Here is a 25,683-nt window from a genome sequence, read left to right as displayed (position 1 = left end):
CAGCACCCCGAATAGGGCACCCAGGAGCCCCCCAGCACCCCAATATGGACCCAGCACCCCGAATAGGGCACCCAGGAGCCTCCCAGCACCCCAATACGGACCCAGCACCCCGAATAGGGCACCCAGGGGCCCCCCAGCACCCCAATACGGACCTAGCACCCCGAATAGGGCACCCAGGGGCCCCCCAGCACCCCAAACACCCCCCATTGACACCAAACACCCTCCATAGACCCCCCATTGACCCCCAAACACCCCCCATTAACCCCCAAACACCCCCCACTGACCCCCAAACACCCCCCATAGATCCCCAAACACCCCCGAAACACCCCCAAGCACCCCCCATTGACACCAAACACCCCCCAAACACCCCCCAAACACCTCCAAACACCCCACATGGGACCTCTATAGCACCCATGGGACCTCCATAGCACCCATGGCACCCATACCCCATACCCCACACCCCAAAAGGGACCCAGCACCCCAAAACGTGCCCCCCCCTCGCGCTGACCTCACCTGACCCCGCTGACCCGTTCCGCCGCGCTCAGCCCCGCCCCTTTCCCTCCCAGCCAATAGGAGAGCAGCGGGCGGGGCGAGGCACCGCCCCCCTCCGGTGTCGCCATAGCAACGTGGCCACGCCCCCCTCCCGGGATGTGAACGAAGCCGGGGCGGGGCTGTGTTGGCGTCACTTCCGGCCCCGCCGCTTCCGGGTGGCGATGGATCCCGATTTCGACGACGTCGTGTCCGTGGAGGACCTGATGGTGAGGCCACGCCCCCTCCCCCGTCACGTGACAGAGGGGTCCCCCGCGGCCACGCTCACAGCGCGGCCACGCCCCCTCCACGACCACCCGCGCGCGGAGCCCCCTCTCCCCCCCCCGCCCAGGCCACGCCCACCTCCCCCTCAAGCCACGCCCACCGTCCCGCATGGCCACGCCCCCCGCTCGCAGACCACGCCCACCTCCCCGCGTGGCCACGCCCCCCCGCGACCATACCACGCTCCCCGCCTCAGGCCACGCCCCTCGGGACCACCTGGCCACGCCCCTCGCGGTGTAGCCCCGCCCGTATATGGCTTGGCCACGCCCGCTTTGTGCCAAGCCCCGCCCCGTTGGCAGCAAGCCCCGCCCCCCTGCCCATTGCCGGCGGCGCCCCCCGCAGGCGCTGGAGCGGCGGTACGCGGAGCAGCGGCAGGGGGGCGCCGTGACGCGGAGCTGCCAGTTCGAGTACGCCTGGGGGCTGGTGCGGAGCCCCTACGGCGGGGACGTGCGCAAGGGGGTGGCGCTGCTGCAAGGTGGGTCCTGCGGTGGGGTGGGGTGTGGGGTGTGGGTGTGGGGTGTGGGGTGCGGGGTGTGGGGTGTGTGGTATGGGGTATGGGGATATGGGGTGTGGGGTAAGGGATATGGAGTATAGGATATGGGGTGTGGGATATGGGGTGTGGGATGGGGGATATGGGGTGTGGGGTATGGGATGTGGGGTATGGGGTGTGAGATATGGGGTATGGGGATATGGGGTGCGGGGTGTGGGTATGGGGTGTGGGGTAGGGGATATGGGGTATAGGATGTGGGGTATGGGATATGGGATATGGAGTATGGGGTATGGGGTATGGGGTATGGGTGTGGGGTGTGGGATATGGGGTGTGGGGTATGGGGTGTGGGGTGTGGGATGTAGGGTATGGGGATATGGGGTATGGGGTATGGGATATGGGGTGTGGGGCATGGGGATATTGGGTATGGGTTATGGGGACATGAGATATGGGCTTTGGGGACATGGGGGGTCACAGGGTCAAGCAGGGACAGGGGGGCAGAGGCTGGCCCTGGTGCACAGGGATATGGGGGGACATGGAGCCCCCCATGGACAGGGGAGGGGGGGATAGTGGGGGGGGGGGTAACAGGGACCCACAGAGCAGGGGCGGAGCCAGGTGTCCCCACGGCCCCTTCCCTGTCCCCAGAGCTGCTGCCGAAGGGGACAAGGGAGGAGCAGCGCGACTACGTGTTCTACCTGGCCCTGGGCAACTACCGCCTCAAGGTGGGGTGTGGGGTGCGGGATGTGGGGTGCGGGATGTGAGGTGCGGGATGTGGGGCGCAGGATGTGGGGTGTGGGGCGCGGGATGTGGGGCGCGGGGCTGACCCTGCCCTGCCCCAGGAGTACGAGCGGGCTCTGGAGCACGTGGAGCGGCTGCTGGGGGCTGAGCCCCAGAACCCGCAGGGGCTGCGGCTGCGGCGCCGCATCCGGGACAGCATGAAGAGAGGTGAGGGCAGAGCGGGACCCATAGGGACCCATAGAGACCCCATGGGGACCTGTAGAGACCCCATAGGGACCCATAAAGACCCATAAGGACTCCATAGAGACCTCTAGAGACCCCATAGGGACGCATAGAGACACACAGAGACCCCATAGAGACCCCATACTGACCCATAGAGACCCCACAGAGACACATAGAACCCCATAGGGACCCATAGAGACACACAGAGACCACATAGAGACCCATAGGACCCCATAGGGACCCATAGAGACCCACAGAGACCACATAGAGACCCATAGGACCCCATAGGGACCCATAGAGACCCACAGAGACCACATAGAGACCCATAGGACCCCACAGTGACCCATAGAGACACATAGCATGACCTATAACAACCCACAGCAACCCTATAGAGACCCATAGAGACCCCATAGCAATCCCATAGAGACGCCATAGTGACCCCGCAGTGACCCCATAGCGCCGGGGTGGGGCCGGGGTGACCCCTGACCCCGCTGACGTGTGTCTCTGCCCCCCCAGACGGGCTCCTGGGCGCGGCCATCGTTGGGGGCGTGGCTCTGGGCGTGGCCGGCCTGGCCGGGCTGCTGGGATTGGCTATCTCCCGCGCCCGCCACTGACGTCACCGCCACGCCCTCCCCCACGTGACCCTTCCTCCCCCGTCCCCCCTTTGGCCCTGCGGCGGACGTCGATGAGGACGCGATGACATCACGGTGACGTCACGCGGCGGCCTCCCCCCCCACCCCCCCCAGTTGTAAATAAACAGCTTCGGGTTCGCCGTGACCCCACGTGACCTGGGGGGGGGGCCCGCACAAGCCCCGCCCCCTTCCGGCCCCTCCCCCCCGGGGCCCCGCAGCCGTCCTGCGCGTGGCAGGAAGAGCCCCTCCCCCCCCCGCCCTTCCTGCCCCTCCCCCCCCCCGGGAACGAGGCGGGAGGAGGGGGGAGGGGAACGGAGGCGGCTGCGCCCCATAGCGGTGACCGGCCCCATAGCAGTGACCGGCCCCATAGCATCGACCGGCCCCATAGCGCCGACCAGCCCCACAGCGGTGACCTGCCCCATAGCATCGACCTGCCCCATAGCGCCGACCAGCCCCACAGCGGTGACTGGCCCCACAGCGGTGACCTGCCCCATAGCAGTGACCGGCCCCACAGCACTGACCAGCCCCATAGCGGTGACCGGCCCCACAGCGGTGACCGGCCCCACAGTGCTGACCGGCCCCATAGCGGTGACCGGCCCCACAGCGGTGACCTGCCCCACAGCGCCGACCGGCCCCACAGCACTGACCGCTCCCATAGCCATGACCGGCCCCATAGCGCCGACCGGCCCCATAGCGGTGACCAGACCCATAGCGGTGTCCAGCCCCATAGCGGTGGCTGCTCCCCATAGGGAACCCAGACATCTGTGCCCCATAGCAGAGCCCAGGCCCCACTGGGGCGTCTAGACCCCAGAGAGGACCCCATAGCCCCACAGCAGCATTAGAGCCCCATATGGGACCCAGGTGTGTCACCCCATGACAGTGTCTGGGCCCCACTGAACTCTTTGGGCCCTATGGCAGCATCCAGGCCCCACAGAGGGCCACAGTGATGCCCCGCCCCACAGCAGTGTCCCTGCCCCACAGCGACGTCCCTGCCCCACAGCAGTGTCCCTGCCCCACAGCGATGTCCCTGCCCCACAGCAGTGTCCCTGCCCCACAGCGATGTCCCTGCCCCACATCACTGTCCCTGCCCCACAGTGATGTCCCTGCCCCACAGCGATGTCCCTGTGCCACAGCAGTGTCCCTGCCCCACAGTGATGTCCCTGCCCCAGAGCGATGTCCCTGCCCCACAGCACTGTCCCTGCCCCAGAGCGATGACCCTGCCCCACAGCGATGTCCCTGCCCCACAGCCCTGTCCCTGCTAAAGAGCAATGACCCTGCCCCACTGCGATGTCCCTGCCCCACAGCCCTGTCCCTGCCCCAGCGCAATGTCTCTGCCCCAGAGCAATGTCCCTGCCCCACATCGATGTCTCTGTGCCACAGTGATGTCCCTGCCCCGGAGCAATGTCCCTGCCCCACAGCCCTGTCCCTGCCCCACAGCGATGTCCCCCATTGGCGTCAACAGGAAGGGGGGTGCCGGTGCCAGCGGGGGGCGGGGGAGGGGGTTCCTTCCTGGCGGGGGGGAGGGGCACTGGGGGGTGTCTCCCCTCCCCCCCCCCCTTTATCATCTCCCCACCGGCCCCACCCCACTGAGCCCACAGCAGCCACAGCGCGGCCACCGCGACCCCCAACCCCGCCGCGACCTTGACCTGCCCTTGACCCCCCCCGCCCGTGTCCCCGCATGACCCCGGCGCTGGGCTGGGGGGTGACCCTGGGCTTGGCCCTGGGCGCGGTGGGGTGGGGGCTGCTGGTGGCCTCCCTGCCCCATAGCGTGTGGGGCATGGCCGGGGGTCAGGCCACCGCCGTGGCCTCCGTCGCCATCACCCGCGGGCTCTGGAACGACTGCGCCACCGACGCCAGTGGGGTGACATCGTGTGTGCCCCTCGTGTCCCTCATCACCCTGCCCGGTACGGGGGGGGGGGGGGGGGATATGGGGTGTGGGGTGTGTGGTGTGGGATATGGGGGTATGGGGTGTGGGGATATGGGGATATGGGATATGGGGTGTGGGATATGGGGTGTGGGGATATGGGGATATGGGATATGGGGTGTGGGGTATGGAATATGGGGATACGGGGACATGGGGACATGGGGATATGGGGTGTGGGGTGTGGGATATGGGATATGGGGTGTGGGGTGTGGGGATATGGGGATATGGGTCATGGGATATGGGATATGGGGACATGGGGACATGGGGTGTGGGGTGTGGGGTGTGGGGGGTGTGGGGCACGGCCCACGGTGCCAGGGGGCTCGGGGGGTCCCAGCCTGTCGCTGCCCCCCCCAGGGTACCTGCAGGGCTCCCGGCTCCTCGCGGTGCTCGCAGCGCTCCTGGGGGTGCCGGGGCTGGCGCTGGGGGGGGGCAGCGGCGCGCGCAGGAGCGCCCGCGCGGCAGGGGGCGCCCTTCTGCTGCTGGCAGGTACGGGGGGGGCGATGGGGCGCTATGGGGCTGCTATGGGGCTGCTATGGGGCTGCTATGGGGCGCTATGGGGCTGCTATGGGGCGCTATGGGGCTGCTATGGGGCTACTATGGGGCGCTATGGGGCTGCTATGGGGTGCTATGGGGCGCTATGGGGCTGCTATAGGGAAGCGATGGGCCGCTATGGGGTGCTGCGGGGGGGTGTGATGAGGCTGCTATGGGGTCGGCATGGAGTGCGATGTGTCGCTGTGGGTCTCTACTGTCGCTATGGGGCGCTGTGGGTCCCACTGTGTGTCTCTAAGTGTCGCTATGTGTCTCTATGGCCGCTATGGGTCCCGCTATGTGTCTCTATGGCCGCTGTGGGTGCCGCTCTGTGTCTCTATGGGGCTCCATGGGTCCCGCTATGGGTCACTGTGTGTCTGTGGGTCCCGCAGGCCTGTGCTCGTTGGCAGCTGCCGGTTGGTTCGCGGCCGCCACCAGCCAGGAGTTCTTCGACCCCCAACACAACGGAGTCCGGTGGGGCTGGGGGGGGCTATGGGGCATTAAGGGGGGGTCTATGGGGCCATAGGGGGGTCTATGGTGCTCTATGGGGGGTCTGTGGGGCACTATAGAGTGTCAATGGGGCTACAGGGGGGGTCTATGGGGCTATAGGGGGGGGTCTATGAGGGGTCTATGGGGCGCTGTGGGTGTCTATGGGGCGCTATAGGGGTTTATGGAGCGCTATGGGGTGTATATGGGGCACTATAGGTGTCTATGGAGCGCTATGGGGTGTGTATGGGGCCAGTATAGGGGTTTATGGGGCACTATGGGGTGTCTATGGGGCACTATAGGGCGCTATGGGGAGTCTATGGGGCACTATAGGTGTCTATGGAGCGCTATGGGGTGTCTATGGGGTCAGTCTAGGGGTTTATGGGCACTATGGGGTGTCTATGGGACACTATAGGGCGCTATGGGGTGTCTATGGGGCCAGTATAGGGGTCTATGGGGCGCTATGGGGTGTCTGTGGGGCACTATAGGGGTCTATGGGGCGCTATGGGGTGTCTATAGGGCGCTATAGGGGTCTGTGGTGCGCTATGGGGTGTCTATGGGGCGCTATAGGGGTCTATGGGGCGCTATGGGGTGTCTATGGGGCGCTATAGGGGTCTATGGGGCGCTATGGGGTGTCTATGGGGCGCTATGGGGTGTCAGTGTGCTGTGTCCCCCCCCAGGTTCGAGCCGGGCCCGGGGGTGCTGCTGGCGGGGGGGGGCGGGGCCATGGCCGCGGTGGGCGGGGCCGTGGTGATGGCGGCCGCGAGGGGCCCCCCCCGGAGCCGCAGGTGAGAGACACCCCCCGCCCCTCCCCCACCTCCGCCCCTCCCCCCGCCCCACCCCCACCTCTCCTCCATCCCCACCCCCCGCCCCTCCCCCCCGTGGGAACCCCCCGCCCCTCCCCCCCCGTAAGGTTGGGGGGGGGAGGGGGCGCTGATCACGTGACCGCCCCTCCCCCCGCAGCGCCCCTCCCCCGGCCGCCAGCCTCGGGGACAAGTACGTGCGGAACGCCTACGTGTGACGTCACGGGGTCACGGCGGGGGCAAACCCCGCCCCCCCATCGGCGGGCATCGACCACCCCCCCCCCCCAACGAGGACCCACCAGCGCCCCCCCAATTGCCCCCCATTGCCCCTACTGCACCCTCATTGCCCCCCATAGTGCCCCCATTGCTCCCCATACTGCCCCCATTGCACCCCATTGCCCCTCCCATTGCCCCATAGTGCTCCCCAATTGCCTCCATTGCCCCCCCAGTACTCCCCAATTGCCCCCCAGTGCTCCCAGTGCCCCCATTGCCCCCCTCAGTGCCCCTCAATTGCCCCCCGTAGTGCCCCCATTGCCCCCCTTAGTGCCCCCATAGTGCCCCCATTGTACCCCCATTGTACCCCCATTGCCCCTCCATTGCCCCCCATTGCCCCCCAGTTGCCCCCACGGGCAGGCAGGGGCGGGGGGGGGCCGTTCTGGTGTGTCCTGGTGTAAACCGGGGTCCCGCGGGCGCCAATGCCCCCCCCCCAAACCCTCCTTCGCCTCCCTTGGGGCCGTTTATTGGGGGTGCCGGGGGGGGGGGGTCACACGAAGCTGAGGTGCCGCTCGGGGGGGACCCCGAACTCCGCCTTGTGCTGCTCGAAGAGCTGGGTGAGGCTGCGCAGGTACCGCCCGTGCCACAGCCCCACGGCCTCGGGGGGGGGGTCCGGCAGCCGCGGCAGCAGCAGGGGGCGCCCCACTAACGGGGGGGGACCCCAAAGGGGCGTTAAGGTGGGGGGGGGACACCCCAGAGATAGGAATGAACCACACCCCCCCCCCCCCCGGCTTTGTGCAGATGGAACCGCCCCGTTCAACCCTATGGGGGGACTGTGGGGGTGCCCCCCCCCCGCACCCAAATGGTTCCTCCCATAACCCCCATTATGGGTTGGTTTTGGGGCGCCCCCCCCAAATGGTTCCTCCCATAACCCCCATTACGGGCTGGTTTTGGGGTGCACTCCCCCAAATGCTTCCTCCCCATAACCCCCATTAGGGGCTGGTTTTGGGGTGCCCCCCCCAATGGTTCCTCCCATAACCCCCATTAGGTGCCCCCCCCATGGTTCCCCCCATAACCCCCCTTAGGGGCTGGTTTTGGGGTGCCCCCCCCAATGGTTCCTCCCATAACCCCCATTAGGTGCTCCCCCCCCCCAATGGTTCCTCCCACACCCCCCCTTAGGGGCTGGTTTTAGGGCGCCCCCCCAAATGGTTCCTCCCATAACCCCCATTAGATTAGGGGCTGGTTTTGGGGTGCCCCCCCCCCCCAGCTTTGAGCTCCCCGCTGTTAACGCGGTCTCGGCTCCCCACCCCCCCCCCCCCGCTGGCGCCGCAGATGGTAGGTCCCGCCCCCCCCCCGCGCTCACCCACGGTGCACACGGCCCGCCGGAAGGGGAGGAGCCCGAAGTCGTACTGGAACACGCCGCGCGCGTGGAAGAGCGGGAAGGCGACGCCGAGCGCGCGCTGGGCGCGGGCCTGGAGCGCGCGCAGCGCGGAGCCGGGGGGGTTGCTCACCTGCCGGAACAGCTCGTTCTCCCCGAACGAGAACACGGGCACGAGCGCGGCGCTGCGCCGGGCGGGGGGGGGGGTGAGCGGCGCGAAGGAACAGCGCCAATGGGGACACCCCCCCCCCCAGCCGCCAATGGGACAGCCCCAGTACCCCGAATACCCCCCCAAGACCCCAAATCCCGCCCCAGAACCCCAAAACCCTCCTTAATGACCCCAATTCCCCCCTCGGGGACCCCATTTCCCCCTTGGGGACCCCAACTCCCCCCCCTTAGGACCCGAATACCCCCTTAGGACCCCAATTCCCCCCCTCGGGGACCCCAATTCCCCCCTTAGGACCCCAATTCCCCCCTCAGAACCCCAATACCCCCCTTAGGGACCCCAATTCCCCCCCTTAGGGACCCCAATTTCCCCCTTAGCACCCCAATACCCCCCTCGGGGACCCCAATTTCCCCCTTAGCACCCCAATTCCCCCCTCAGGACCCCAATTCCCCCCTTAGGACCCCAATACCCCCCCTTAGGACCCCAATTCCCCCCTTATCACCCCAATTTCCCCCTTAGGACCCCAATCCCCCCTTCGGGGACCCCAATTTCCCCCTTAGCACCCCAATTCCCCCCTTAGGGACCCCAATTCCCCCCTTAGGACCCCAATTCCCCCCTTAGGGACCCCAATCCCCCCCTTAGGACCCCAATTCCCCCCTTAGGGACCCCAATCCCCCCCTCAGGACGCGCCGCGCACCCGTGGCGCAGGGCGCTGCGCACGAAGCCGGTGCGGTGCCGCAGGCGCAGGCGCAGGGCCCCGGGGTGCGCGTCCAGCGCCTCGGGGGCCCCCCCCAGCACGAGCGCGGCCACGTGCCCCCCCCCCGGCTGGCCCAGCAGGAACTCCAGGCTCGAGCGCTCCGACGACACCAGCCCTATGGGGGGGGGGGTGAGGGGGGACACGACCCCCAAGTGGGGTGCGGGGAGCCCAGGGTTAGGCTGGGGCAACCCAAAATGCCCCCCCCCCCCAATTGAGCCACAAAACCACACCTAAGGACCCCCCCGAGCCCTTCAGGGACCCCCAAACCCCTTCAGGGACCCCCAAACCCACTCAAAGACCCCCCAAGCCCCCTCTAGGACCCCCAAACCCACTCAAGGAGCCCTCTGGGACCCCCCAAGCCCCCTCAAAGACCCCCCCAAAGCCCCTCAGGGCCCCCTCAGAGCCCCCCCAAACCCCTTTGGAATCAACCAAACCCTTTTCAGGGCCCCACTAAACCCCTCAGAGACCCCCAAAACCTCTTCAGGGATCCCCAAACTCCCTCCGGGACCCCCCCAACCCCCTCAAAGTCCCCCAAACCCCCTCTGGGACCCCCGAAACCTCCTCTGGGACCCCCCAAACCCCCTCAAAGACCCCCCAAACCCCCTCTGGGACCCCTAAACCCCCTCAAGGACCCCTCTGCGATCCCCCAAACCCCTTCAGGGCCCCCCCGCCCCCCCAGTTTGGGGCCCCCCCACCTCCGGCCATGATGTACTCGCGCAGCAGGGGCACGCGGAACCAGGCGGGCAGCGTGAGCAGGCGGGGGGGGCGCAGGCCCGGGAAGAGCCGCGCGAAGCCGGTGGCCTCGGTGCAGAAGCTGCCGAAGGCGCCGGCGGCCAGCACGCCGTGCGGGTGCAGCCCCAGCACGTACCTGCCCGCCGGCTCCAGCGGCGCCGTGCGCCGCAGCTGCGGGCATGGGGGGCATGGGCACCCCGAGCACCCAACACCCCTCCAGTGACCCCCAAACCCTCTAAAGACCCCCCAAAAGCCCTTCGGGGAGCCCAAAACTCCTCAGAGACCACCCAAACGCCCCCCAAACCCTTTTAGGGACCCCCCAAACCCAATCAAGGACCCCCTCAGGGACCCCCCAAACCCCTTTACGGACCCCAAACCCACTCTCTGCCCCCTCAGGGACCCCCAAACCCTTTTACGGACCCTCAAACCCCATCAAGGACCCCCTCAGGGACACCCCAAACCCCTTTAGGGACCCCCCAAAGCCCCTCAGGGACCCCCAAACCCCTTGAGGAATCCCCCAAAGCCCCTCACAGACCCCCCAAACCCCTTTAGGGACCCAAAACCCCTTCTGTGGCCCATCAGGGACCCCCACACCCTCCCTGTGCCCCATCAGGAACCCCCCAAACCCCTTCAGGGACCCCCAAACCCCCTCTGTGCCCTATCAGGGACACCCCAAAACCTCTTTAAGGACCCCCAAACCCCCTCTGTGCCCCATCAGGGACCCCCCAAACCCCTTTAGGGACCCCAAAACCCCTTTAGGGACCCCCAACCCCCCTCTGTGCCCTATTAGGGACACCCCAAACCCCTTTAGGGACCCCCAACCCCCTCTGTGCCCCCTCAGGGACCCCCAAACCCCTTCAGGGACCCCCCAAACCCCCTCTGTACCCGCCCCCCCCAAAGGCTCACCGAGATGGGGAAGTAATCCCGGAAGTAGTTCCAGAGCGGCCAGGAGCGGACCCAGCGGGAAGGGCGCCCCCCGCGGCGGGGCGTGTGCCGGTCCGCCCAGAGCCAGAGCGCGTAGAGCAGCGCGGGCGCGCGCAGGGGCCCGCAGAGCGCCAGCGCGAACAGCAGCGTGCACAGCTGGGCTGAACCACCGCGCCGCGCCGCGGGGGGGGGGGGACGGCGCCGCACGCTCAGCCACGGCGCGGCGCGGCACCCGCCAGCAGCGCAAAACACCCCCCTCCCCACAAAGTGCAGGGGTCCCTATGGGGGGATCCCCTCAGGGACGGCGGGAGGGGGCGCCCCGATACCCCCCCCAGCACCCCCAAAACACCCCCCCCAAAGTGCAGGGGTCCCTATGGGGGGGACAGTGGGATGGGGCACCCCGATACCCCCCCAGCACCCCAAATCACCCCCCCGAAGTGGAGTCGTCCCTATGGGGGGGACCCCTCAGGGACGGCGGGAGGGGGCACCCCAATACCCGCCCAGCACCCCAAAACACCCCCCCCAAGTGGAGTGGTCCCTATGGGGGGGACCCGATACCCCCCCAGCACCCCAAAACACCCCCCCAAGTGGAGTGTTCCCTATGGGGGGGACCCGATACCCCCCCAGCACCCCAAAACACCCCCTCCAAAGTGGAGTGGTCCCTATAGGGGGCACCCCTCAGGGACGGCGGGAGGGGGCACCCCGATACTCCCCCAGCACCCCAAAACACCCCCCTTGCTATGTGAATGGGTCCCTATGGGGGGGACAGTGGGATGGAGCACCCCGATACCCCCCCAGCAGCCCTAAATCACCCCCCCAAGTGGAGTGGTCCCTATGGGGGGGACCCGATACCCCCCCAGCACCCCAAAACACCCCCCCAAAGTGCAGTGTTCCCTATGGGAGATGCAAAAGGAGGGAAGAAAAGGGAGGGGGAGGGACTGGGGGACCACCCCCAGCATCACCCCGTTTCCAGGGGTCCCCATTACCCCCCAGCACCCCAAACCCCCCCGGGGGGGTCCTGTGTGCACCATTCCCTATGGGGATGCAGGGGGTCGGGGGGGTTGGGGGGTGCTGGGGAGGGGTTTGGGGGGGTCAGGGGGGTTTGGGGGTGCCAGGGGTGTTTGGGGGTGCCGGGGGGGGTTTGGGGGTGTCAGGGGAGGGTGGGGGGTGCCGGGGGGGGCTTGGGGATGCCGGGGGGGGTGGTTTTGGGGTCCCCCCGGGGCTCACCGAGGACGAGGAAGGAGAAGACCCACTGCAGGACGGCCGCGGTTTGGAGCCGGCGCTGGAGGGGGATCCGCAGCGGCGCGAAGTGCAGCGGCATTGGGGGGCGCTGGGGGGGGCACTGGGGGGGTGCTGGGGGGGAGCACTGGAGGGAGCACTGGGGGGGGGCACTAGGACCCGGCGGTTATAAGTGGGGTTGGTTCCGCCCCCTCGGGCTCCCTTGGGGGCGTCTTGTGCAAATGCGTGTGCAAAGGGGAGCGCTTGTGCAAGGGGGGCAGTGGGGCCAAGGGGGGCGCTGGGGGGCACTGGGGTGAAGGGGGGGCGCTGGGGTGGAGGGGGGGCACTGGGGGGCACTTGGATGAAGGGGGGGTGCTGGAGGGGTGCTGGGGGGCATTTGAAGGGGGGGCACACTGGGGGGCAGTGGGGTGAAGTGGGGCACACTGGGATGCACTGGGATGCACTGGGGTGAAAGGGGGGGCGCTGGGGTAAACGGGGGTGCTGGGGGGCAGTGGGGGGCAGAGGAACACACCGCGCTGCACTGGGGGGCACTGGCACTTTATTGGACTATTTACACCGTGGGTACAGGGGGGTGTCACCCCCCCCCCCAAAAAGAGCCACAAGTCACACGGGGCCCCCCCGAGGGCCATGGGGGGGGGTGTCAGTGGGTGTCGCTGGGGGGGGTCACTGGGGGGGTCACTGGGGGTGTCACTGGGTGTCGCCGGGGGTGCCGGGGTGCCCCTGGGGGCTGTCTCCGGGCTCGGCTTTGGGGGTGAGGGCGGCGGGGGGGGAGGGCTGCGGCCCCGCGGCGGGGGTGGCGGGCGCCGGGGGGGGTTTGGCGTCGCCGGGGGGGGGCAGGGACACCACGATGTACTTGTGCAGGCCGCCGGGCACGGCCGCGCCGCTCACCGTGGCGCTGGGCACCGTGGGCGCCGCCGACACCAGCTTCACCACGGGCTGCACGCTCGGCACGCTCGTGGTCACCGGCGACGTGGCCGTGGGCGCCGGGCTCGTGCTGAACGTCAGCACCTGCGGGGCAGGCCCATACGGACCCATGGACCCACGGCCCACACCCCATGGACCCGCACCCCATGGACCCCATGGACCCCATGGACCCATAACCCCCACCCCATGGACCCGCACCCCATGGACCCATAACCCCTGCACCCCATGGACCCCATGGACCCATAACCCGCACCCCATGGACCCATAGCCCGCACCCCATGGACCCACACCCCATGGACCCATAACCCGCACCCCATGGACCCGCACCCCATGGACCCCATGGACCCATAGCCCGCACCCCATGGACCCACACCCCATGGACCCATAACCCGCACCCCATGGACCCGCACCCCATGGACCCGCACCCCATGGACCCCATGGACCCATAACCCGCACCCCATGGACCCACAGCCCATGGACCCATAACCTGCACCCCATGGACCCACAGCCCACACCCCATGGAGCCATAACCCGCACCCCATGGACCCACACCCCATGGACCCATAACCCGCACCCCATGGACCCGCACCCCATGGACCCACAGCCCACACCCCATGGAGCCATAACCCGCACCCCATGGACCCACAGCCCATGGACCCATAGCCCGCACCCCATGGACCCACAGCCCATGGGCCCATAACCTGCACTGCATGGACCCACAGCCCATGGACCCATAGCCCGCACCCCATGGACCCCACACCCCATGGACCCACAGCCCACACCCCATGGACCTGCACCCCATGGACCCACAGCCCGCACCCCATGGACCCATAACCCGCACCCCATGGACCTACAGCCCACAGCCCATGGACCCATAACCTGCACCCCATAGACCCGCACCCCATGGACCCATAACCTGCACCCGATGGACCTACAGCCCACAGCCCATGGACCCATAACCCACACCCCATAGACCCGCACCCCATGGACCCATAACCCGCACCCGATGGACCTACAGCCCACAGCCCATGGACCCATAACCCGCACCCCATCCCATGGACCCACAGCCCATGGACCCATAACTCGCACCCCATAGACCCGCACCCCATGGACCCGTAACCTGCACCCCATGGACCCATAGCCCACACCCCATGGACCCCACAGCTCATATATCTCATACCCCCTATACCCCATATATCCCATGTCCTATACACCCCATATGCCATATAGCCCATACCGCACATACCTCATATCCCATACAGCCCATAGCCCATATAGCTCATATTCCCTATATCCCACACTGCCTCTATCCCATACCCTGTATATCCCATATCTCATGTAGCCCCTATCCTATACATGCTATGTCATACATCTCTTATCCCATATACCCCATACCCCACACCCAATACTCCATATACCCCATAGCCCATATATCCCATAGCTCATATACCCCATATCCCATATACTCCATATCCCATACCCTATATATTCCATACCCCATATATCCCATAGCCCATATACCCCATATCCCATACATCCCATACCCTATATATGCTATAGTCTATATACCCTATATGCCATACGCAATACATCCCAGTCCCCACATATCACATACACTATATATGCTATATCCCATACCCCATATATCCCACACCCCATGTATCCCCTGCCGCATATATCCCATAACTCCTATATGCTATAGTCAATACCTCATATACCCCATACCCCGTATATCCCATATACTCCATACAGACCATACCCCAGCCCCTGAATGCTATATATGCTATACCCCACACCCCATAGATCCCATAGATCCCATAGATCCCATACCCCCCACCCCATATATCCCCCCCCCACATACCCCGCCCCCCTGCCCATGTCCGTACCTGCTGGCCGGCCCCCGCCCCCATGACGATGAACTTGGGGGGGGGCGAGGGCTGGGGGGGGCCCCCCCGCGCCCCCCCCACGGGCACGGCGATGGCCCCCGGCACCTTCAGCAGCCCGGGGGGGCGCGGGGGGGGCGCGCCGGGCACGGCGGGGGGGGGCTGGGACAGCGTCAGCGTGGGCCGGGGCTGCGGCAGGGGGAGGGGGGGTGCCGGTGAGGGGGGGCACCGGCACCCCCCTGTGCTCATGTGCCCCACGGACCCATGGACCCCACATGGCCCCCTGCGCCCCCCATGGCCCCCCTGCACCCACATGGCCCCCCTGCACCCCCATGGCCCCCTGCACCCCCCCATGGCCCCCCCGCAGCCCCCATGGACCCCTGCACCCTCCATGGCCCCCCCCCCAACATCCCCATCTTCCATCTCCCCATGGCCCTGTATCCTGTACCTCAGTACCCCATATCCCCATGGCCCATCTCTCCCCATCCCACACCCCACATCCCATATCCCACACCCCATATCCATACCCCACACCCCATATCCCCATACCCCATATCCCACACCCCTCATCCCACACCCCACCCCATACCGCACACCCCCCACCCCATATCCCCATACCCTATATGCCATACCCCACGCCCCATACCCCACATCCCTGTATCCCACATTCCATACCTCATATCCCCACATCCCACACCCCATATCCCATATCACCACACCCCATATGCCACACCCCATACCCCATATCTGACACCCCATATCCCATACCCCACACCCCATACCTGACACCCCCCACCCCACACCCAATCCCCACACCCCATATCCCCATATCCCACACCCCACACCCCACACCCTATATCACATACCCCACATCCCACATCCCATCACATATCCCCACATCCCACACCCCATATCCCACACCCCATATTCCCATACCCCACACCCCCCACCCCATATCCCCATACCCTATATGCCATACCCCACACCCCATATCCCATATCCCATACCCCACACCCCACACCTGACAGCCCCCACCCTACACCCAATATCCCACACCCCCTATCCCCATATCCCACACCCCACACCCCATACCTGACAGCCCCCACCCCACACCCCATATCCCACACCCCATATCCCCATATCCCACCCCCATATCCCACCCCGCATATCCCACACCCCAAATCCCATACCCCCCCCCCCACCTGGGTGATGGTGAGCGTTGTCCTGTTGACCTGCTGCGCCGCCAGCGCCGCCTGTGCCCGCGCTTTGCCCACGTGGGAGCAGAGCAGCGCCCCCAGGTACCCGAAGTCCCCCCGATAGGCCTCAGGCTGGTCCGGGGGGGGGCGCAGCTTGGCCAGCACCGGGGCGCAGTGCTTCTGTGGGGCACGGGCAGGGCGCTCACACCGGGACCCCCCCCGTGCCCCCAGGCAGGGCCCGGCCCCGAGCCCCCCCAGCAACGGCATCCCCCCCCCCCAGCAACGGCATCCCCCCCCCAGCATCCCCCCCCCAGCAACGGCATCCCCCCCCCAGCAACGGCATCCCCCCCCAGCAACGGCATCCCCCCCCCAGCAACGGCATCCCCCCCCCAGCATCCCCCCCCAGCAACGGCATCCCCCCCCCAGCAACGGCATCCCCCCCCCAGCAACGGCATCCCCCCCCCCCAGCAACGGCATCCCCCCCCCAGCAACGGCATCCCCCCCCAGCAACGGCATCCCCCCCCAGCAACGGCATCCCCCCCCCAGCATCCCCCCCCCAGCATCCCCCCCCAGCAACGGCATCCTCCCCCCCAGCATCCTCCCCCAGCATCCCCCCCCACGGCATCCCTCCATAGCATCCCCCCCCCGCATTCCAACATCATCCCCCCCCCAGCATCCCCCCCCCAGCACCCCCCAGCCCCCCCCCGCGCCCCACCAGCAGCAGGGTCTGGACGTGGTCGGCGCCGATCTTGTCGATGTTGCTGACGACGGGTCCCTCCAGGATGCTGCGGAGCCGCTCGCCCTCCACCGGCAGTCGCGGCAGGATCAGCGTCTTGATCACCTGCGGGGACCGCGCCGCGGGGCTGGGGCACGGGGCTGGGGCACGGGGGGAGGTGGGGGGACGTGGGGACATGGGGGGATGTGGGGGGAGGTGGGGATACGGGGAGACAAAAAGGGATGTGGGGGGACATGGGGGGATATGGGTACATGAGGGACACAGAGAGATGTGGGGACAAGGGGGACACGGGGGGATGTGGGGACATGGGGGGATGTGGGGACACAGGGAACATGGCGGGACAGAAAGGGATGTGGAGGGACATGGGGGGATGTGGGTACATGGGGGACACAGGGAGATATGGGCACAAGGGGGACACGGGGGGATGTGGGGACGTGGGGGGATGTGGGGACATGAGGGACACAGGGAGATGTGGGGACAAGGGGGACACGGGGCGATGTGGGGACATAGGGGGATGTGGGGACACACGGAACACAGTGGGACATGGGGGACATGGGGGGACATGGGGACATGGTGGGATGTGGGGACATGAGGGATGTGGGGACATGGAGGGATGTGGGGCACATGGGGGGATGTGGGGTGACACGGGGGATGTGGGGACATGGGGGACATGGGAGGATGTGGGGACATGGGGGGATGTAGGGCACATGGGGGGATGCGGGGACATGGGGGACATGGTGGGATGCAGAGATATGAGAGAATGTGAAGACACAGAGCGATGTGGGGACATGGGGACACAAGGGACATGGGGGGATGTGGGGAGATGGGGGACACGTCGGGACACACGTGGGGACACTCACGTCGTGGCCCAGCTCAGCCAAGCCCGCGATGGAGCCGTAGCGCGTGGTCCAGGGGGTCTTCTCATCCACCCAGCTCTGGGGGCACAGACAGGAGCTGCCCACCCCGCACCCGCCCCACACCTGCCCCACGGCTGCCCCACACCCTGCCCCACACCCACCCCGCACCCACCCCGCACCCGCCCCACACCCACCCCGCACCCGCCCCACACCCCGCCCCACACCTGCCCCACACTCTGCCCCACGCTGCCCCACACCTACCCCACACCCCGCCCCACACCCACCCCACACCCACCCCACACCGCCCCGCACCCGCCCCGCACCCGCCCCGCACCCTGCCCCACGGCGCACCCTGGTGAAGGTCTTGGTGATGCGGCTCTGCACGTTGTTGGTGGTGGTGCTGAAGTTCTTGCAGAGCTGCGCCACGAGGCGCGCGGCGAAGTCCCGCAGCGCCCAGTGGTTGTCCACGTCCGGGCGCAGGCACAGCTGCCGGCTCACGATGCACGTCAGCACCGCCGGGATCAGCTCGTGCAGCTGCGGCCACGCGCACGCGTCACGGAGCAGCATCCGGAGCGGCAGCGGGAGCGGGGATGCGGGATCGGGGATGCGGGATCGGGGATGCGGGATCGGGGATCAGGGATGTGGGATCAGGGAGGCGGGATTTGGGAGGCAGCACGCAGAATTTGGGATGGGGGATGCAGGATGCAGATTTGGGAGGCAGGATTTGGGAGGCAAGATACAGGATTTGGGAGGCAGGATGCGGGATTTGGAATGCGGGATTTGGGAGATGGGACGTGCGATTTGGGATGTGGGATTTGGGAAGCAGGAGGTGGGATTTGGGAGGCGGGATTTGGGAGGCGGGATTTGGGAGGCGGGATGCGGGACGTGGGATGCAGGATGCAGGTTTGGGAGGCACGATTTGGGAGGCAAGGTGCAGGATTTGGGATCCAGAATGCAGGATTTGGGAGGCAGGATGCACAATTTGGGATCCAGGATGCAGGATTTGGGACATGGGAAGCAGGATGCAGGATCAGGGATGCGGGATTTGGGACGCAGGATTTGGGATTTGGGATCCAGGATGCGGGATTTGGGAAGCAGGATTTCGGAGGCAGGATTTGGGATCGGGGATGTGGGATTTGGGAGGTGGGATTTGGGATCAGGGATGTGGGATTTGGGAGGCAGGATGCAGGATTTAGGACGTGGGATGCGGGAGGCAGAATGTGGGGTGCGGGATTTGGGATGCAGGATTTGGGACACGGGACACGTCTCACTCACGTATTTCTCCAGGTACAGGGTGGGGTTGTCCATGAGCGCCTTCACCATCCGCATCAGGTAGATGAGCAGCGCCAGGTTGTTCTGCACCACATTGACCCGCACCTGGGGGGGGGGACACCGATGTGACCCCCCCGCAATGGGGACATCACCCCCCAAGCAGGGGTCACGCCCCCCCCACTCACCCCCTCGGAGATGAAGGTGCTGAAGCGCGGCAGCATCTGGTAGAGCCCCGGGTCGGTGGCGATGCTCTGCAGGGCCTCCTGCGGGGGGGGCACCCTGAGCGGCACCCCACAGCCAGGGGGGCAGCGGGGGGGGGAAACGGGGCTGGGGGCACCAAAGAGCGTCTGTGGGGAGCTCAAGCAGGGTGCTGGGACCCCCAGGAGGGTGCTGGGACTTCCAGGAGGGTGCTGGGGATGTCAAGGAAGGTGCCAGGGACACCAAGGAGGGTCTTTGGGGACCCCAAGAAGGGTGCTGGCGATATCAAGGGTGCTGGGGATCCCAAGGAGGGTGCTGGGGACCCCAAAGAGGGTCTTTGGGGACTCTAAGGAAGGTGCTGCGGACCCCAAGGAGGGTGCTGGGGATGTCAAGGAGGGTACTGGGGACCTCAAGTACAGTCTTTGGGGACTCCAAGGAAGGTGTTGGGGACCCCAAGGGGGATGTTGGGGACCCCAAGGAGGGTGCTGGGAACCGCAAGGAGGGTGCTGAGAACATCAAGGAGGGTCTTTGGGGACTTCAAGGAGGGTGCTGGGAACCCCAAAGAGGGTGCTGGGACCCCCAGGACGGTGCTGAGCACCTCAAGGAGGGTGTTTGGGGACCCCAAGGAAGCTGCTGGGAATGTCAAGGGTGCTGGGGACCCCCAGGAGGCTCTTTGAGGACCCCAAGAAACGCCTTTGGGGACCCCTTGGCAGGTGCTGGGTGCCCCCAGGCGGGTGCTGAGCCCCCCCAGCGGGGCGCTGAGCCCACTCACGGCGCGCTTGGCCTCGCAGGAGCCCACGCAGGCCTCGGTGATCTCCTTGTAGTACAGCTGCTGCTCCACGGAGAGCTCGTGCACGCTGCGCGGCTTGAGGCGCAGCGCGGCCCCCTCCAGCAGCGCGCCCTTCTTCTCCTTGCCTGGGGGGGCACGGCGGGGTCACCCCCCCCATGGACCCCCCCGGGCCCCCCGCACCCCCCCCCCGCACCCCCGCACCCCACCTTTGCCGTCGGCGCTGGCCACGCTCTGCCCTTTGCCCTTCAGGGCCCCGTCCTCCTCCTGCCCCGGCTTGGCCGACTTGAGGGGCTCGGTGGCCTCTGCCTTCTGCTGCTCCTTGGGGGCTGCGGGGTGCAAAGGGGGGTTTTGGGGTGACCCCCCCCCCAAAAACACGGGGGGGGGGGAAGGAGGGGAAGGAAGGGGCACGCACCAGGGGGGGGGTTCTCGGGGATGGCCGGTTGCACCCCCTCGATGCTGAGCCAGTGAGCTGAGGGGAGAGAACAACGGGGTGAGGCCACCCCAGAGCACCCCAACATCAGCCCTGAGCACCCCAAAATCAGCCCAATCATCCCAAACCCAGCCCAGAACACCCCAAAACAGCCCAGAGCACCCCAAAATCAGCCCTGAGCACCCCAAACCAGCCCAGAGCACCCCAAAATCACCCCAGAGCACCCCAGAGCATCCCAAGCCCAGCCCAGAGCCCCCCAGAGCACCCATAGACCACCCCAACGCCCCCCAAAATCAGCCCAAACCCAGCCCAGAGCACCCCTAAACCACCTCAGAGCACCCCTAAAACAGCCCAAAGGCGTCCAAAACCACCTCAAAGCCCCCCAAGCCCAGCCCAGAGCCCCCCAGAGCCCCCCTAAACCACCCCAAAGCCCCTGAAATCCCCCAGAAACCAGCCCAAAGCCCCCCAAAACCCCCTCAGAGCCCCCCAAGCCCAGCCCAAAGCCCCCCAGAGCACCCCAAACCCAGGCGAGAGCCCTCCTGAGCACCTCTAAACCAGCCCAGAGCCCCCCAAACCCAGCCCAGAGCACCTGAAAGCCCCCCAAAACCAGCCCAACGCCCCCCAGAGCACCCCTAAACCACCCAAAAGCCCCCTAAAGTCCCCCAAACCCAGCTCAGAGACCCCCAAAACCACCTCAGAGCACCCCAAAACCAGCCCAGAGCACCCCAGAGCACCCCTAAACCACCTCAGAGCACCCCAAAACCAGCCCAAAGCCCCCCAAACCCAGCCCAGAGCACCTGAAAGCCCCCCAAGCCCAGCCCAAAGCCCCCCAGAGCACCCCTAAACCGCCTGAAATCCCCCCGAAACCAGCCCAACCCCCCCGGCCCCCCCGCGCACCCTTGAGGCACACGTCGAGGGGCACGCGGGGCAGGGGGGTGTTGATGATGTCGCTCAGCTCCACCTCCTTCTCCTCGTAGAAGTAGAGCTCGCGGCCGCCGCCGCTGGCGAAGCGGAACGGGAGGAACTCCTGCGCGTGGAACCCGTACAGCGGCTGCGGGGGGGCACCGCGTCAGGGGGGGCACAGGGGGGGCCAAGGGGGGGTCACCGGGGGGGGGGCACCGGGGGGGGGCACCTCCACGTTCTTCAGCTTGAGCGCGAAGTCCACGTCCCCCGGCGTCAGCTTGCGGCGCTTGCCCATGTGCATGAACTTCAGCGCGTCCTGGGGGGCACCCCCAAAGTGAGGGGGCACCCCCGCAGTGAGGGGGAGATGAGGGGGTATAAAGGAGGCAGCAAAGCAGGGCACCCCCCCCCCCGCATTGGCAGGGTTTTGGCAGCCCCACATATAGTGGGTGTAAAGGGGAAGCAGGTTGTGGGGTTTGTGCCCCATAAGTGTGGGGGCGGTCCCCCAAATCTAAGTAATTGAATGGGGGGGCATGATGTGCCCCCCAAAATGAGCGGATCCAAAGGGGGGTTCCCCCATTCCCAGCCTCCCCTATTCCCTGTGTGACCCCCAAACCCAGGGGATCAAAGGGGGGGCCCCCATTCATGAAGTGCCCCCCAAACCCAGGGGATCCAAAGGGCGGTCCCTCCATTCTCAGCCCCCCATGCCCAATGTCCCCCCCTAAACCAAAGTGATCAAAGGGGGTCCCCCCATTCACAATGTACCCCCCAAACCCAAGGGATCAAAGGGGGGTCCCCCCATTCCCAGCCCCCCCATCCCCAATGCCCGCCCCCAACCCCAGCTGCCCAAGGGGGGGTCCCCCCATCCCCATTCCCTCTCCCCCCCTCCCAGCTCCCGCCCGTCCCGCCGGCTCCTCCCGCACCTGCGCGATCTCCTTCAGGCGGTAGCTCGCCTCCTCCGCCAGCAGCTGGCAGCTCTCCTCGGGCACCTGCCCGATGCCCATGGCCTCCGCCATCACCTTCATGGACTCCGCGGGCAGCAGCGTGTGGCTCAGCTTCAGCTTCTTCTCCTCCGCCATCGCCGCGCTCCCGCCCCTCAGGGCGCCGCCATGGCCCGGGCCCTCAGCGCCGCCGCCATCTTGGCTTCCCCATCACCTCAGCGACAGGGCCTGCGCGGGTAAAGTTGAGCGCGAGCGTCGTTGCGCCTTCTCTCACCCGCTCCGACCCCTTTTGTCTCCATCGAGGAAGGGTTATCGCGATACGCGACCGCGATACGGGGGGTGAAGCGGCGCTGGCGCGGTGGTGGGAGGGAGGATGGAGCGGTGATCACTACCGCCCTGCCAGGACCTGCGCGGGAGGGGCGCGGAGGGAGCGCGCATGCGCAGAGCGGCGGCGAGCGGGGCAGCGGGAGAGACCACTGAGGGGATGGGGGGAACCATTGGGGTGATGGGGGGGGATGGGAGGGACCATTGGGGTAGGGGGGGTGTAGGAGACCCCACAAGGGTGTCCTCTCCCTTCTCCCCCCCCCCGACCACCAGGAGCTCCATCACCGCCACGTTGTGCCCCCCCCGCCGTGGGTGGCGGGTTCCAGCACCCCCCAAGCGAATGGTACGTCCCGCGCGGACGGGGGGGGGAGCTCCGGGAGAGCCTCGAGACATTTATAGGCATTTATTGGTATTTATTGGTTATTATGATACCCGTGTCCCCCCATTGACCCCAAAGATGTCCCCCCCTTTGTCCCCCACCGTTGAACCAGAGCGGAACGCACCGGGGAGGGGGCGGTGATGGCCAGCTCTGCCACACTGCCGTAAAGCGCGGCATCCCGTCGTCGCGAAGGGCTGTGAGCCACACTGCCGGAAAGCGCGGCGGCCGCTCCCAGCCACTGCGGTAAACTGCCCGAGTCACGCGAGTGTCGCGAAGTGGCGTGCCGTAAAGCGCGGCGGAAGATGGCGGCCGTGGTGCAGCCGTGGGTCGGGCCGGGGCTGCCCCGGGACTGGGCCGAGGAGCCCGTCAGCACCGGCGTGAGCGCTATGGGGCGCTATGGGGCGCTGTGGGGCGCTGTGGGGCCGGGGGGTGATCGTGGCGCGGCTGTGGGGCAGAACGGGCCCCTTTGGGGGCAGCTATGGGGCGGGGGGGGCGTGATCGTGGGGCTGAATGGGCAGTTCTGGGGCTGGGGGGGCAGTTATGGGACTGAGGGGATGATCATAGGTCTGAATGGGGCAGTTATGGGGCTGGGGGGGCAGTTATGGGTCTGAATGGGGCCGTTATGGGGCTGAGGGGGCAGTTATGGGTCTGAATGGGGCAGTTATGAGGTTGGGGGGGCAGTTATTGGTCCAAATGGGACAGTTATGGGCCTGGGGGGGCCAATTATGGGGCTGAGGGGATGATCATGGGTCTGAATGGGGCAGTTGTGGGGCTGGGGGGGCAGTTATCAGGATGAATGGGGCAGTTGTGGGGCTGAATGGGGCAGTTCTGGGGCTGGGGGGGCAGTTATGGGTCTGAATGGGGCCGTTATGGGGCTGAATGAGGCAGTTATGGGTCTGAATGGGGCCGTTATGGGGCTGGGGGGGCAGCTATGGGGCAGAGCGGTCACTGCCCCCCCCATTCCCCTCCAGACCACCATCATGGCGGCCGAGTTCGATGGCGGCGTCATCATCGGGGCCGATTCCCGCACCACCACGGGGTGAGCTGGGCAGTGACGTCACCGTGACGTCACCGTGATGTCACCCCCCATCCCCTATGGGGGGCACAGACACCGCCATCACTGCGTCATCACACCCCCCCCCCCCCCGCCCCCGAGCCATGGGGCTGGTTCCTGGATGGGGGGTGTGACGTTGCTATGACGTCACCATGACGTCACCGGTGACGTCACCACCAGGTCCTACATAGCCAATCGCGTGACGGACAAGCTGACCCCCATCCACGACCGCATCTTCTGCTGCCGCTCGGGCTCGGCCGCGGACACCCAGGCTGTGGCCGAGGCCGTGGCCTATCAGCTCGCCTTCCACAGGCACGTGTGGGGCGGGGGGGGGCCGCTATGGGGCAGGGGGGGCCGCTATGGGGCGGAGGGGGGCGCTATGGGGCACGGGGGGGGTGGCTGTGGGGCAGGGGGGGCCGCTATGGGGCACAGGGGGGGTGGCTGTGGGGCTCACGGCCGCTCTGCCCCATAGCGTGGAGCTGGAGGAGCCGCCGCGGGTGCGCACGGCCGCGCGCCTGTTCCAGCAGACGTGCTACCGGTACCGCGAGGAGCTCAGCGCCGGCGTCATCGTGGCCGGATGGGACCCGCGGCGCGGGGGGCAGGTGGGGCCTGACCCAGAGCGAGTGTCCCCTGCCCCATAGCGGGACCCTCTGACCCATAGCGGGATCCTCTGCCCCATAGTATCCCCTTTGTACCCCGTTACTGGCTCACTTTACTCCTACACCATCTCCTTTTACGTTCAAAGCAGGTGCTCTCTGCCCTATAGCACGTTTGCTCTGCCCCATAGCAGGATCCTGTGCCCTATAGCATCCCCTTTCTACCCTGTTAGTGGCTCACTTTGCCCCTACGCCATCTTTTTTTATCTTCGTACTGGGTTTTTTCTGCCCAATAGCGGATCCCTGTGCCCCATAGTGGGATGCTCTGCCCCATAGCATCCGGTTTCCACCCTGTTAGTGGCTCACTTTACTCCTACACCATTTCCTATTATCTTTATAGCAGGTCTTATCTGCCCCATAGCGAGTCCTCCTGCCCCATAGCAGGCCCCCTTGCCCCATAGCTTTCTCAAGTGTACATATGTGGGGCCCCAGTGCAGCTCCTCCTGCACCCCCCAGCCCCATATTTCCCCCCACAACCCCCCTGTCCGTGCCCCACAACTCCCCCCAGCCCCACAACCCCCCCTCCGTTCCCCACAACCCCCCTCCCAGCCCCACAACCCCCCCCTCCGTGCCCCACACCCCCCCTCTGTGCTCCATAACCCCCCCCGAGCCCCACACCCCCCCCAGCCCCACACCTCCCCCCAGCCCCACACCCCCCCCCAGCCCCACAACCCCCTCCTCTGAGCCCTACAACCCCCCCCCAGCCCCACAACCCCCCTCCCAGCCCCACACCCCCCCAGCCCCACACCCCCAGCCCCCCAGCGGTGCTCCCCCCAGCGGTGCGCCCGTGCCGCGCAGGTGTACGTGGTGCCGCTGGGGGGGCTGCTGCTGCGGCAGCCTCTGGCCGTGGGGGGCTCGGGCAGCTCCTACGTTTACGGCTTCCTCGACGCCGCCTTCGCGCCCGGCCTGAGCCGCGCCCAGTGCCAGGAGCTCGTCACGCGCGGTGGGTCCGCCGGGGGGCGCCGGGGGTATGGGGGGGTATGGGGGGGCTGTGGGGGGTATAGAGAGGTGTATGGGGTGCTATGGGGAGGCTATGGGGGGTATAGAGGGGGGTATGGGGGGCTATAGAAGGGTATATGGGGTGCTATGAGGGTATGAGCGGGT

The 25,683-nt window shown here is 66.9% G+C and overlaps 5 protein-coding genes across 6 annotated transcripts; 3 read left to right on the top strand and 2 right to left on the bottom strand.

Moving 5' to 3' along the window:
* The first annotated feature begins 652 nt into the window (after positions 1 to 652).
* Positions 653 to 3,048, top strand: FIS1 (fission, mitochondrial 1). The gene is made up of 5 exons (XM_030474572.1): positions 653 to 758; positions 1,153 to 1,285; positions 1,943 to 2,019; positions 2,137 to 2,242; positions 2,774 to 3,048. Exons 1-5 carry the CDS (start codon positions 714 to 716, stop codon positions 2,869 to 2,871), a joined length of 459 nt encoding a protein of 152 aa, XP_030330432.1. The 5' UTR covers positions 653 to 713; the 3' UTR covers positions 2,872 to 3,048.
* Positions 3,049 to 3,077: 29 nt separating this feature from the next.
* Positions 3,078 to 7,346, top strand: LOC115603041 (claudin-15-like). 2 transcript variants are annotated; one of them, XM_030474570.1, is made up of 5 exons: positions 3,078 to 4,793; positions 5,168 to 5,299; positions 5,734 to 5,815; positions 6,508 to 6,615; positions 6,791 to 7,346. In XM_030474570.1, the coding sequence occupies exons 1-5, from the start codon at positions 4,568 to 4,570 to the stop codon at positions 6,846 to 6,848; spliced, it is 606 nt and encodes a 201-aa protein (XP_030330430.1). In that variant the 5' UTR covers positions 3,078 to 4,567; the 3' UTR covers positions 6,849 to 7,346. The 2 variants fall into 2 exon arrangements, with proteins under 2 accessions (XP_030330430.1, XP_030330431.1); XM_030474571.1 differs by lacking the exon at positions 5,168 to 5,299.
* On the bottom strand, positions 7,289 to 12,121 carry LOC115603021 (2-acylglycerol O-acyltransferase 2-B-like). Its single transcript, XM_030474535.1, has 6 exons — positions 11,972 to 12,121; positions 10,783 to 11,079; positions 9,840 to 10,047; positions 9,085 to 9,259; positions 8,207 to 8,406; positions 7,289 to 7,548 (listed from the first exon to the last, which is right to left on the bottom strand). Exons 1-6 carry the CDS (start codon positions 12,119 to 12,121, stop codon positions 7,394 to 7,396), a joined length of 1,185 nt encoding a protein of 394 aa, XP_030330395.1. The 3' UTR covers positions 7,289 to 7,393.
* Positions 12,122 to 12,560: 439 nt separating this feature from the next.
* TAF6 (TATA-box binding protein associated factor 6) lies at positions 12,561 to 22,578 on the bottom strand. The gene is made up of 14 exons (XM_030474568.1): positions 22,149 to 22,578; positions 21,458 to 21,544; positions 21,223 to 21,376; positions 20,308 to 20,364; positions 20,102 to 20,221; positions 19,878 to 20,020; positions 19,093 to 19,170; positions 18,911 to 19,012; positions 17,987 to 18,169; positions 17,639 to 17,713; positions 16,758 to 16,883; positions 16,049 to 16,222; positions 14,850 to 15,035; positions 12,561 to 13,047 (listed from the first exon to the last, which is right to left on the bottom strand). Exons 1-14 carry the CDS (start codon positions 22,302 to 22,304, stop codon positions 12,727 to 12,729), a joined length of 1,962 nt encoding a protein of 653 aa, XP_030330428.1. The 5' UTR covers positions 22,305 to 22,578; the 3' UTR covers positions 12,561 to 12,726.
* Positions 22,579 to 23,078: 500 nt separating this feature from the next.
* On the top strand, positions 23,079 to 25,647 carry LOC115603020 (proteasome subunit beta type-6-like). The gene is made up of 5 exons (XM_030474534.1): positions 23,079 to 23,246; positions 23,841 to 23,908; positions 24,104 to 24,235; positions 24,396 to 24,525; positions 25,378 to 25,647. The coding sequence occupies exons 1-5, from the start codon at positions 23,172 to 23,174 to the stop codon at positions 25,645 to 25,647; spliced, it is 675 nt and encodes a 224-aa protein (XP_030330394.1). The 5' UTR covers positions 23,079 to 23,171.
* Positions 25,648 to 25,683: the final 36 nt, after the last annotated feature.

This window comes from Strigops habroptila, unplaced genomic scaffold (assembly GCF_004027225.2).
Source record: "Strigops habroptila isolate Jane unplaced genomic scaffold, bStrHab1.2.pri NW_022045602.1_ctg1, whole genome shotgun sequence".
Taxonomy (NCBI): Eukaryota; Metazoa; Chordata; class Aves; order Psittaciformes; family Psittacidae; genus Strigops; species Strigops habroptila.
This window is presented reverse-complemented; position numbering and strand designations above follow the sequence as displayed.

Bases quoted from the DNA above. Each gene is read 5' to 3' on its own strand.
- FIS1 (XM_030474572.1), top strand. From the start codon at position 714: ATGGATCCCGATTTCGACGACGTCGTGTCCGTGGAGGACCTGATG. The intron at 759-1,152 runs GTGAGGCCACGC...CGCCCCCCGCAG, and splicing joins TGTCCGTGGAGGACCTGATG to GCGCTGGAGCGGCGGTACGC. The intron at 2,020-2,136 runs GTGGGGTGTGGG...GCCCTGCCCCAG, and splicing joins TGGGCAACTACCGCCTCAAG to GAGTACGAGCGGGCTCTGGA.
- LOC115603041 (XM_030474570.1), top strand. From the start codon at position 4,568: ATGACCCCGGCGCTGGGCTGGGGGGTGACCCTGGGCTTGGCCCTGGGC. The intron at 4,794-5,167 runs GTACGGGGGGGG...TGCCCCCCCCAG, and splicing joins GTCCCTCATCACCCTGCCCG to GGTACCTGCAGGGCTCCCGG. The intron at 5,816-6,507 runs GTGGGGCTGGGG...GTCCCCCCCCAG, and splicing joins CCCCAACACAACGGAGTCCG to GTTCGAGCCGGGCCCGGGGG.
- LOC115603021 (XM_030474535.1), bottom strand. From the start codon at position 12,121: ATGCCGCTGCACTTCGCGCCGCTGCGGATCCCCCTCCAGCGCCGGCTC. The intron at 10,048-10,782 runs GTGAGCCTTTGG...CCATGCCCGCAG, and splicing joins GGGATTACTTCCCCATCTCG to CTGCGGCGCACGGCGCCGCT. The intron at 7,549-8,206 runs GTGAGCGCGGGG...CCCCCCCGTTAG, and splicing joins GCGGGCCGTGTGCACCGTGG to TGGGGCGCCCCCTGCTGCTG.
- TAF6 (XM_030474568.1), bottom strand. From the start codon at position 22,304: ATGGCGGAGGAGAAGAAGCTGAAGCTGAGCCACACGCTGCTGCCCGCG. The intron at 19,171-19,877 runs GTGAGTGGGCTC...CCCCCCCCGCAG, and splicing joins CCTGCGAGGCCAAGCGCGCC to GAGGCCCTGCAGAGCATCGC. The intron at 13,048-14,849 runs GTACGGACATGG...CCTGCCCCGCAG, and splicing joins GGGCGGGGGCCGGCCAGCAG to GTGCTGACGTTCAGCACGAG.
- LOC115603020 (XM_030474534.1), top strand. From the start codon at position 23,172: ATGGCGGCCGTGGTGCAGCCGTGGGTCGGGCCGGGGCTGCCCCGGGAC. The intron at 23,909-24,103 runs GTGAGCTGGGCA...CGTCACCACCAG, and splicing joins GATTCCCGCACCACCACGGG to GTCCTACATAGCCAATCGCG. The intron at 24,236-24,395 runs GCACGTGTGGGG...TCTGCCCCATAG, and splicing joins TATCAGCTCGCCTTCCACAG to CGTGGAGCTGGAGGAGCCGC.